General features: G+C 43.2%; 1 protein-coding gene across 2 annotated transcripts in view; it reads left to right on the top strand.

Annotated features, from left to right (window-relative positions):
* CPED1 (cadherin like and PC-esterase domain containing 1) overlaps positions 1-12707 on the top strand; it is a 229261-nt gene that overhangs the window by 205392 nt on the left and 11162 nt on the right. For both annotated transcript variants that reach the window (XM_050936099.1, XM_050936100.1), the window contains 3 exons: positions 5063-5283; positions 5545-5646; positions 5858-5945. In XM_050936099.1, the coding sequence (XP_050792056.1) occupies positions 5063-5283; positions 5545-5646; positions 5858-5945 (411 nt within the window). The remainder of the gene's footprint in view (positions 1-5062; positions 5284-5544; positions 5647-5857; positions 5946-12707) is intronic.

The following is a 12707-nucleotide window of genomic DNA, read 5'->3' as shown; positions in this document are numbered from 1 at the left end:
GATGAAGGAGCCTACAAACGTGTTTGTTGACCTAATCGAGCTTCCAGCTGTTGATGCCTCAACCATTGCCAGAATCTTGCTGCACAAGTTGGATGCAATGGGATTCATGGAGGCTTATGGTACTTAAAGGAACACTTGGAGGCTCTTGCTTGTGCTGGAGCCACAGTCACACTAGGTCAGAAAAGCGGAGTGGCTGCTACAGCTGCGTTTTCCAAAGGTAATTGCCTGGCACTGCTCCGCCCACTGACTGGAACTCTCTGTTCATGAGCTCATGCAGGATGTTCATGGAGTCAACCACTTTAAAGTATTTATAGACAAACTGTACTATGTGCAATGCCTCCCCTAAAAGTGCAAGAGAACTTCAAGAATGTGCAGCATTTTTGCATGTAAAAATCTTGAAAATTGGGTGCTTTCTGGGAACGCGATGGATTACATCAAGTAGCTGTGCAATGAAAGCTGTCTGGCAGAATTGGTCCTGCTAGTGAAGGCAGGGGGCTGGACTCAATGACCTTTCGAGGTTCCTTCCAGTTCTAGGAGATTGGTATATCTCCAATTATTACCTTTATTACTTATTACCTTAATTACTGTGCTGTCTTTCTTCACTTCCAGCAGTCAGCAGAAGCACAAGATGAAGAAAAAGACATACTTTCTGATGCTCTTCAAAAGTTAGCGGAACTCTCACTTGAGCCACAGTCTAGGGAAATCAATATCCAAAGTGCACAAGACAAAATTATGAGGCAGATTTGTGTTTTTGATCAGAGAGTGCAAGAACCAGGGGAGCAAGAGAGGCTTGCATGGGAAGCTGAAGCTGCGATGGAATTTCAGGGAATCGCGCTGGACACAAACACAGGAGGCATCATGTCAATCAGCTGATCCCAATTCTACAGAAGTTTGGCAAACCAGCTGCAGCATAGGCTCATAGACAAAATGGATGAGCAACTTGCTGCTGATGTCAAAGTTCTATATCCTAGAAACTGGCCGCAGGATGCCGCCATGCTCCATGGAGAACGTGAAGTCAAGACTCACTGCCATAAGTTGCAATTGGATGATAGAGTGGTAGTGTGTGGGTTCAGAGAATACAAGGACGGTCACCAGAAGGCAATGCCAGCTCCTGTAAAATCTCTTTTAAAGTGCTTCAGTACCATACCGACATAGGTGCTGACTCCATGGGTGCTCCAGCCAAGCTCCCACACTCCTCTCAGCACCTCTCGCTCACCTGCAGCCCCGCTGATCAACTCCTCCCTCTCCCAGTGCCTCCTGGCCACTGAAATCAGCTGTTCTGTGGCAAGCAGGAGGTGCTGGGAGGATGGGGGGAGGAGCAGGGATGGGGTGCTCTTGGGGGAGGGTGCAGAAGGAGGCAGGGAAGAAGTGGGGCAGGGCAGAGTGGGGCAGGAAGAGGCAGGGTGGGGCTTAGGGAAAGGCATGGAGTGGGGGCAGGGCCGGGGATAAGCAGGTACAGGAAGAGGTGGGGATTTGGAAGCAGGGTTGGAGTGGGGTTTGGGCCTGGGGTGGGGGTGGGTGTGTCAAGCACCCCTCCCTTCCCCCGGTAAAGAGGAAGTCAGCACCTATGCATACTAATAACATCAATTTAATGTGAATGGGGTTTCTTGCACATGAACATAATCATGACCCTTTTGCAATCATCTCCGAAAGTGCTGACCATATCAACGCTCCTTTTCATTAGCTTGGCAGGACAGACTTGCACAATGTTCAATGCTGAGACGTATGTGAGATCAGGAAAAGAAGACATTCCGTAACTGATCTGAGGAACAAGGTCAGGGAATAAAAAAGTATGAAAAAACATGATACAGCTGTGGAGCCTCCTCAAGTAGCTTTTTGTTTGTCTAGTAGGTGGAGGTGTGGGGAGCTCTGGGAAATACTTTCGGAGAATTTAAGCCCTGATTAAGTTGATTTACTGAATGCTGGTTAGTTGAAACTTCTGGGTAACTGAGGCTCATGAATATTTCCCAGGGCCATATTACACTCTTCAGTGGCCTCCTGGTCCCCCAAGCCTTCAGTGAAAAGAATGCCAACTTACCAAAGAGTGGCTGCTTTGAAGGTTGCGCTCTGAGGGTCCCATGCTCAGAACACAGTGAAGACTGACCAGTTTTGCAGAATGGGGATTTAAAAAGATTGTGCTAGATCGAGCCTGGTCCTTTAGGACTTGTAGTGCATGTTGGCCTTCGTTTTCATTATGTTCTAAGCTGGAGGAGCCTCCAAACTGCTAGCATCATATATAGAAGGCAGCCAGCAGACTTTAAAATCTCTGCCCCAGGGTTGCCATGGAAGATTTCACATTCTGCTTAAGCAAATGCTCTGATATTTTGCAAAACCCCTGTTTCCAAAAGATTTAAGTTTCACTATGAAATGATTAGCTGGAATGAGAGCAGCAAAACAAGGACACTGGACTTCAGAAAGGCAGATTTCAACTGACTCTGAGAAATAGTAAGCAAGGTCCCATGGAACGACCAGTTAGGAAGAAAAGGAATCAAAGGGGGCTGGCAGTTCTTAAAAGGATGTAACACTAGAGGTTCAACATCAAGCAATTCCAACACAGAGAAAGATAAGAAGAGTCACTGGAGGCCAATGTGGCTCCACAAAAAGCTTTTTAGCAATCTGAAAACCAAAAGGAATACATACCAGAAATAGAAGGAGGGGCATGTCACCAAGGAAGTATACATGGGAATAGCGCGAGCATGTAGGGACAAAATCAGGAAAGCCAGGGCAAAGAGTGAGTTACAGCTGGCAAGAAATGCTAGAGACAACAGGGAGGGGTTATTCAAATACATAAGACAAAAAAGAAAGATCAAGGATAGTGTGGGTCTGCTGCTCAGTGGAGAAGGTGGGCTGGTAATGGAAGATGATAGGAAGGCTCAGAGTCTACTTTGCTTCAGTCTTCTCTAAAAAAAAAAACTTGACCGGATGACTAGTGACATTACCATAGACAATAAAGGAGAAGGGATGCAAATTGGGATAAGTAAAGAAGACATCGGAGATTTTCTGAACAATTTGAATGAATTCAAATCAGTGGGGCTGGATGCTATTCAAAGCTACTGACTGAATTAGCTGAAGAAATCTCAGAGCCAATGGCAATAATAATTACAAACTCATGGATGCTAGGAGGGATCCTGGAAGACTGGAGAAAGGTTAATATAGTGCCTAACTTTAAAAGGAGGAGTAGGGAAACTATAGACCAGTCAGCCTGACTTCTATGCCTGAAAAGCTACTAGAGCAATATAAAAAACATTCAGTTTGCTAATACCTGGAGGATGAAGGGGTAATCACTAGCAGCCAGCATGAATTTCCTTCTTTGACAGCGTAACTGATTTGGTGGATTGGGGGAATGTGGTAGACATAATATATCTGGACTTCAGCAAGGCTTTTGACACAGTCCTACATGACATTCTGATATGTACGCTGGAGAAATGCGAGCTCGACAGAACTACCATTAAGTGGATACATAATTCCTTAAACAACCAAACAGAGTAACTATTAATGGAATGATGTCGGGTTGGAGGGAGGTCTCTAGTGGGGTTCCACAAGGATCTGTTCTGGCTCAAGTGTTGTTTGGATCTTTATTAATTAAGTGGATGTAGGTATAGAGAGCATACTGATCAAGTCTGCAGATGACACAAAGCTAGGGGTATTGCCAATACTTTGGAGGATAGAGCTAAAATTCAGAAGGTTCTTGGATAAATTGGAGAACTGGGCTATAGACAACAAAATGAAATTCAACAAAGACAAATGTAAGATGCTACACTTAGGGAAGGAAAACCATACACACAAATACAGAATGGGGGGAAACTGGCTTGGCAGCAGCACTGCTGAAAAGTATCTGGGAGTTGTGGTGGATCACGACCTCAACATGAGTCAGCAGTGTGTTGCTGTTGCAAAAACAAATGCAATTTTAAGTTGCATTAACAGAGGCACAAGTCATGGGAGGTGATAGTACCGCTCTACTTAGACCTCAGCTGGAGTACAGTGTCCAATTTTGGTCACCAATGTATAGGAAGGATGTAGAGAAACTGAAAAGGATCCAGAGGCAAGTGACAAAGATGATCAAAGGGATGGAATGCAAGCACAGGTTCTGGCATGCTGCAATTAAACTAATTTTCCTTTTCCTTTGTACTCTTTGACATAACACTCCACTTTGCATTCTTATTTGGGAGGGCACCATACAGCCGCAACAGGTTGGTGACCAGCTATGCTATTGATGTGATGCGCTAGGGATAGACAAGATTAAAATAAACACACACACAAATCCTATAGCCTCCATATATAGAGGAGCTCAAGGGATTTGTAGGTTGTTGCTGCAAAATCAGTACAGGGGACCATTAGTCAAGTAAGAAATCCTGGGTTAACCTTTGCTCTTTTACACCACTGTGAATCCAGAGTAATGCAGAATTCCTGAAGTGGCTTCTCTGTCATTGTGGAGCCTCTGCCCATCTTTGAGCAGTGATTGTTCTTGCTTGTTGTATCACACTCCAGGGTACTCTGAGAGTTTTCAGAAGCTTTTTTGACTTTCATTTTTCCCTCAAAAAAACCCAAACAAGCAAATAGTATCTCTTTAAAGCTAATGCAGCTACTTCATTGCTTTGGTGTAAATTCAACTATGATCAAATTTGAGGATGACAGCAAAACTGATGTGGTAGGAAACACGCAGAGTACAGGGGGGAAATATCTGTAAAATGACCTGGAGTTTACAACAAGAAGCTGCAAGCAATAGAGGGATTTATAAATGTAAAGTTCTACACCCAGGGAGAAGAAACAAGCATCCAGAATGAAAAATGTAGGGATATATCCAAGCAAATACAGCGGTCACAGTAAGCAAAACTTACTGTCTCCTTAGTACTATTCTACCATTACTTTTTATTTAATCATAATAAATATATTTTGATAGAGAAAATTGTATTGGGAGTAGGTATCTGGAGGGATGGTATTCCACAGTCTGAAAGAGGTTAAAATGTAATGTGATGCATGTAATGTTCTAGCTAGATTAGTGATTCTTAGACTGCCTAATGTACAGCGTATGAAGTGTATCCTCTTTTATTTACATTTAAAGGTTCTTTTCATTGGAGACTCAACTAACAGAGGGATAATGTACTATCTGATTGAAAGAGTGAATGAGACCCTTCAGGAATGGCAAAAGGCTCATGACATTAAATTTTATCATAACATAAATGATGGGAAAACATTTATCAGTTACTCCTACTACCCCCAGTTTTGGATCAATGTAAACCAGCGGCCAACGTTTGAAAAAGCGCTAGAACAGCTGTTACAAAGGTATAGTATAACTTCTATTGATGGGTTGTTTGTATTCTTCTTCCATTCATGAATGTGTTTAACAGACTTGTACCATTAAAATCAGTAAAGAATTAAGCACAAGATGTACTGGCCATATTGTGTGGTTAAAAAATAGTCAAATGACATCACACGTCCGATCAGGATGCCAAATACAGTTCATTTAAATGTAATGTGATGCTGTAAAAATGTTTACCATCTGTTTTAATGCTACATGTGGTGTGCTTTTTTTCTTGGTTTCAGATCACATCCTCTTGAGAACACAGACCAGACGGTATTGGTTGTGGGTGGTGTTCAGTGGCTTAATTCCAATCACCTGAAAATTATTCAAAAGGTGCTGAAGAGGTAAAGTTTAGTGTTATACATTTCTATTATCCCATGTAAAACATTGATATGATAAATTACAACCACCAAACTTAACCAGTAGTTTCACATACAAACATTTCATTTTTTTCATCATTGTACATTTAAATCTGATGTTAAAAAAATAATTTTGTAATGTGTCTTCATAGATCTGTAAATAAAATGCATGTGCTTTATTTCACTTGTTAAACAGGGAAAATCTATCAAATATCCTGGTAGTTATCAAATCCATAGGAATGGGCTTTCATCTACCAGTGGATGGGATACATTCTTTATCGCAGGTGGGTCAGATTTTGACTGCATTCCCATGAAATGCTTACTGTCTAACTCAGGGGTCAGCAACCTTTCAGAGGTGGTGTGCCAAGTCTTCATTTATTCATGGTAATTTAAGGTTTCGCGTGCCAGTAATACATTTTATATTTATAGGGGCCGGCGGTCAGAACCCCAGACTGGCAGCAGGCTGAGTGACTCAGCCAGCTGCCGGTCTAGACTTCCGTCCTCAGGCCCCTGTCAGCTGGGCCCACTTAGCCCACTGCCAGCCTGGGGTTCCGTCCATCCAGGCTGGCAGCAGTGTGCCACAGTAAATCAGCTTGTGTACTGCCTTTGGCACCTGTGCCATAGGTTGCTGACCTCTGGTCTAACTGATGATTTTGCTATCTCTTTAAAATACATTACCACCTGTGCTGAGCAAGCTTTAAATGGACCAGCGAGAGAGAAACATTTGTATTTGTAATATGGTTTGCTGATATGGACTTGTGCCAATTACCCTTATTTCATGGATTCCACAGCACTCAGAGCTCCGTTCAATGCTTCATACTACACTGGTTGTTCCAAGAACTAGAAGCACCTACATTATTATACATAATGCCAGTTTGCAGAGCTGAGTGGGAGACAGATTGCTCCAGCTACATGGTATCATAACCTTTGTCGCCTGTGTTCAGCTTCTCTGAATTGCTCTTCGGCCTCAATTTTTGCCTTAGAAGTCATGATTCCTGTTTTCTTGTGTTGGGGTGCCCTCCGGTGTTTATCTTCTGAACTGCAGGCTCTGTTGCCTCCTGGAGTCTGCCTAGCAACAGTGCCTTTAGCTAATCTTCAATGTTAAGTAAACCTGAAAAACCACTTTATTTGCATATATATAGTGCTGGTAATGACTCTCAATGGGAGTGCTATTGTGTGACAAAAGACTCTAATAGCACCTTAATGGTTTCTTGCTTATTATGCAAGCCACAAACTGCCAGAGAGAGCAGAAAAAAAAATTCTCTCTGGTTCCCTTTTTAAAACCAAACTGTTTCTCTCTGCTAAAAAGCCCTTAGCAGAGAAAAGAAAAATATAATATTCCTACTGGCTTCTGGATTCTGTCTATATCCCAACCGCTGCTACACCATGTCATAACCTTAGTCCCAGATTTGGACCTTAGCGTCCAAAATATGGGGGTTAGCATGAAAACCTCCAAGCTTAGTTACCAGCTTGGACCTGGTACTTGCTGCCACCACCCAAAAAATTAGAGTGTTTTGGGGCACTCTGGTCCCCCTGAAAAACCTTCCCTGGGGACCCCAAGACCCAAATCCCTTGAGTCTCACAACAAAGGGAAATAATCCTTTTTCCCTTCCCCCCCTCCAGGTGCTCCTGGAGAGATACACAGACACAAGCTCTGTGAATCCAAACAGAGTGACTCCCCCTCTCCGTTCCCAGTCCTGGAAACCAAAAGCACTTTCCTATTCCCCCAGAGGGAATGCAAAATCAGGCTAGCAAATCCAACACACAGATCTCCCCTGATTTCTTCCTCCCACCAATTCCCTGGTGAGTACAGACTCAATTTCCCTGAAATTTCCCAGTAAAGAAAACTTCAACAGGTCTTAAAAGAAAGCTTTATATAAAAAAGAAAGGAAAAATACATACAAATGGTCTCTCTGTATTAAGGTGATAAAATACAGGGTCGATTGCTTAAAAGAATATTGAATAAACAGCCTTATTCAAAAAGAATACAAATCAAAGCACTCCAGCACTTATATTCATGCAAATACCAAAGAAAAGAAACCATATAACTTACTATCTGATCTCTTTGTCCTTACACTTAGAAACAGAAGACTAGAAAGTAGAAACTACTTCTCCAAAGCTCAGAGAAAGCAGGCAGACAGAAAACAAAGACTCAGACACAAACTTCCCTCCACCCAGAGTTGAAAAAATCCGGTTTCCTGATTGGTCCTCTGGTCAGGTGCTTCAGGTGAAAGAGACATTAGCCCTTAGCTATCTGTTTATGACACATGGATAGTTGAACCTCCCCAGTCTCCCTTTCTACAGGGAGGTGGTGACTAATGAGACAGGTTCATTGGTACACCATTGGCTACTTTGCACTGCTCTCCATAAATCCAGCTTAACCAGCCAAATCAGTGTAGGCTTTTTTGCATCACCAGAACATTGCAAGGCAACTGGAATGTCCTAGTGAACCTGGGCCTTTAAATGTGTGTTAATAGTGTCAGATGGTTATTCTAAATAAGGTCAAAAGCACCCACAGTAGCAGAGGGACACATTTTTTTACTATGTTGGTTATAAATTACCATAGATAATAATGTGTGGATGATAACTCTCACTTTGGTAAAAGACATAAGTAATGATAGCTCCTCCCTCAAGGATCTTAGTCTAATTGAAACAGATAAGACAATAAGAGGTGTTAACTTAAAACCATTCTTTTGTCATAATCATGATTATCATGTTTTCCCAGTTCTGTAACATTTGAGGGATGAGGGGAAGAGATGAGGGGCTCTGAAGGAGAGAACAAGACCTGGGTTGGGTCAATCACAAAAATTCATTTTGGGTGCAGTTTTGAGGGATGGACCCTCTTCCTTAACCAGTGTAGTCCTGGAGGCAGGGCAGAGGAGTGGAAGATGGAAGATCTAAGTGCTATTCCCAGTTCTGCCAATGGCTTTCTGCATGACTGTAGGTCTGCCAGATAAACTCTCTCTCTCTCTCTCTCTCTGTGTTTCCCTATCTGAAAGTAGAGGTGTTGTTGTTCACCTTTCTTTGTAAAGTGCTTTGACAGCAACAGCTGAAAGGCAATAGATTATCCCTAAATATGGCTGTGTATAGTCAGAACACCTTGATTTTTTTTCCAGTTCTGCTACTGACTCAGGGTGACCTAGGCAAGTCAACTGTCTCTGCTCCAATGTACTCATCTGTGAAATGAATATAATTGTCATGGAGGGGGTTATTCCATTTTAGGGGGAAAATGAGTGGACACAGGAACAAGAGCAACAAAACTGTCCCAGTCTACCTTTATTTGGTTCCTCTCTTTAGTTAGCCGTGTCATGTCTTGGAATAGAAATGAGGACTGGGTGGGAAAACCAACATAATTTGGGCCTAAAATAGGTAAGGGGAAGAAGGATGGGCCAGTGGTTGGGGCACTGGCCTGGGAATATGGAAGATCCAGTTTCAATTCCCTGCTCTGACACAGACATTATGTGTGACCTTGGCAAGACACTTAGCCTCTCTGTGGCTCAGTTCCATATCTGTACAAGAAGGGTCCAAGAGGAGACAGGCACCACCAGGATAAAACCACCAACTAAAAGAACATGAAAAATGATGCCTCTAACTCAGTCACAGAATATATACAAGACAGGTAAGATAAGACCCTGAAAAAAAGCCTTCTCAGGGAAAACTTTGTAGTTTGGTTTTATTTATTAGTCAGCAAATCCACAGAACTCTGGGAAACAATCTGATTTAACTGCAGTCCATTGTTACTGCTTCTGTCCAAACATTCCTCTTATTTTCAATATCTGAGTCTCAAGCCAATTCCCTAGCATGGTTTGAGTGCATTGGACAAGAGGATTACCCCGCCTCAGCTCAAAAGCCTCTCTGTCTGAGGTTGCTATACAATGTAAAATGCAGTCACTTGACAACTTATAGCTAATGTTTTCTATTCATGGCCTCCCTGCCATGTCTTGACAAATGCTAGGCTGCTCCTCAGTGTTGCTAATTTGAGGGGACTGTCACAGAGTCCTTGGGCAATGCTCTGGAACTGCTCCCCACCAAGCCAGTCAGGACTTCGGGGAGCCTCCTCTCCCTTGGAGCAGACTTGTTCAGGGCAAGAAGCTCACACGTCTTCACCTCCTGGGTCTCTCCTTGGAGCATTCAGCATCCTCTGCCCCTCCGTGCGCTTCCCACAGCGAGCCCGCCCCAGCGGGGTCCTGGGGAAGCCACACGGTCCTGCACCCCCACTTTGCAGTCAGACGTGACTCTCAGCCAGCCAGTAAAACAGAGGTTTATTCGATGACAGGAACAAGGTCTAAAACAGAGCTTGTAGGTACAGCAAACCGGACCCCTCGGCCGGGTCCATTCTAGGGGCAGTGAGCCAGACCCTCACGTCTGCCCTCAGCCAGCTCCAGCCTAACAACCCTTTCCAGCCCCTCCTTTCTGCTCAGCTCCTTTCCTGGGCCAGGACGTCACCTGATCTCTTTGTCTCCAACACCTTCAGTTGGCACCTTTGCAGGGGAGGGGCCGAGGCCATCAGTTGCTAGGAGACAGAGTGTCAGGCATTTAGGTGCACTGGCCCTTGCTCTGCCAGATACTTAAGAACTGCCATGGGGACACTGAAGCACCAACACAGTATTCAGAGAAAACATTAAGAACATTCCCAGTTCGTCACAGGGACTCATAGAACTGCAGAATGTGACAACTCCTGTCAAAGACAATGGTCTCAAATACCTGTGATTTTTAAGCCAAACGTCTTTTACTGGACAATAACTACTTTATAATAGCTTTATAATGCAATAACTACTTGCATCCGAGGAAGTAGGTATTCACCCACGAAAGCTCATGGTCCAATATGTCTGTTAGTCTATAAGGTGCCACAGGACTCTTTGCTGCTTTTACAGATCCAGACTAACACGACTACCCTTCTGATACTTTATAATCTCTGCTTGTCATAAACAGTAGTTAAGGATTAATATCCTTTTACCTGTAAAGGGGTAACACCAGTAACCTGAAACACCTGACCAGAGGACCAATCAGGAAACAAGACTTTTTCAAATCTGGGTGGAGGGAAGTTTTGGGTGTGAGTCCTTTGTTCTTGGTCTGTTCTTTTTCTCGTCTCTGAGAGTGATCTTTCTATCTCCTGGCTTTCTAATCTTCTGTTTCCAAGTTGTAAGTACAAGGATAGTAAGACAATAGGTTTATATTGTTTTCTTTTGTATTTACATGTGTGTAGTTGCTGGAATGTTTTAAATTGTATTCTTTTTGGATAAGGCTGTTTATTCATTTTTTTTCTTTAAGCAATTGAGCCTGTATATTGTCACCTTAATACAGAGACTATTTTTAATGTCTTTTTCTTTCTTTTTTATATAAAGCTTTCTTTTTAAGACCTGTTGGAGTTTTTCTTTAGTGGGGACTCCAGGGAATTGAGTCTGCAGCTCACCAGGGAATTGGTGGGAGGAAGAAGTCAGGGGGAAAATCTCTTTGTGTTAGATTTACTAAGCCTGACTTTGCATACCCTCTGGGTGAGGGGGAAGAGAGATTAGATCTCTCGGTACTTGTGTTTCAAGGACTGGAAGCAGGGAATCTCCTAGGGTCGTCCAGGGAGGGGAGCCTGGGAGGAGGTAACAAGGAAACAAGGGGAGGGGGTTATTTCCCTTTGTTGTAAGACTCAAGGCATCTGAGTCTGCGGGTCCCCCAGAGAAGGTTTTGGGGAGACCACAGTGAGCTAGGCACTGTATAATTCCTAGCTGGTGGCAGCGATACCAGGTCCAAGCTGGTAACTAAGCTTGGAGGTTTTCATGCTAACATTCATATTTTGGACGCTAAGGTCCAGATCTGGGAAGAAATGTTATGACACTGCTCTACAGCCAAAATGCTTCTGAAATAAATGTAGTCCAACTTTACTAATTCTGGGTCACTGAGAACGAAAATGATGCTTACAATTGTTGATTTGCTCTAGTTTTCAAGATATGCTATTGGGTCAATATATACGACCCTTGACTTGGGAATGGCGGAGGATAAGTGAGTTATAAAGGGAAAGGATCTCAATTTAAACCAGAAATGACTAAAATACATCTTTGACTGGATCTATGAATAAATCTATGACTGGGTTTGGACAGTACTTGCTTTTTAGGCAAAACAATGAATGATGCAATCTGAAGCTGGTATTGCGTCATACATGATATGAATTGCATCATGTTATTCCTAGAAGTCATGGATGGTGCAATCATAAGGAAGCTTACATCACTCTGCTGAACAAATTGCCCTCTATCAGCTCTAGAAATCATACAGTGTCGTGCTCTCTTATTTGTCAGTGTTCGATTTTGCAAAGGGACACATTTCTGTTTAGCCAAAGTGAGCAGAGATGCCTCATACTTGTGTGAACAGTGCAGATAACTTCTGCTATGTTTGTGGTGAAGTGACTTTTGCATCACAAAAGTGCAGTATAACCACTATGGTTAAGAAAGCCTATCACCTTTCTTTTGGCTGCAAAATTGGAGATCAGGACAAGAGGTGGGTCCCGAACATATGCTGCAACACTTGTGTAACAAATCTTGGTCAGTGGTTGAACAGGAAAAGGAAATCTATGCCTTTTGCAGTGCCAATGATTTGGAGAGAGCCAACAGATCATACCAGCAATTTTTACCTCTACATGGTGCCTCCAGTTGGGAAAGGTGTGTCAAAGAAGAAAAAGTGGACTGTGCATTATCCAAACATTCCATCAGCTATACGCCCAGTACCCCATGGAGAAGAACTGCCGGTTCCTGATGCACCAGAATCATTCTCACTTGAGTCAGACGAGGAAGAGGATGAAACTTCTGGTCCTGAACCATCAATGTCACAGGACCCATATTTTCTCCCATCCTCCTCCTCTGAACCACACCTCATAACACAAGGTGAACTGAATGACCTTGTCAGGGATTTGGAACTACCCAAGAGTAAGGCAGAGCTGTTGGGCTTCAGACTACAGCAGTGGAATCTCCTGGCAGGCTATCAAGGCAAATGGAGCCCATCAATGCTTGCAGACTATTGCTGGACAGTGACAAGAGATGCTCCATTTAATGAATACAAGA

Source organism: Gopherus flavomarginatus, chromosome 1, assembly GCF_025201925.1.
Source record: "Gopherus flavomarginatus isolate rGopFla2 chromosome 1, rGopFla2.mat.asm, whole genome shotgun sequence".
NCBI classification, from domain to species: Eukaryota; Metazoa; Chordata; order Testudines; family Testudinidae; genus Gopherus; species Gopherus flavomarginatus.
Note: the sequence above shows the minus strand (reverse complement) of the source record. Positions and strands in the feature narration are given on the sequence as shown.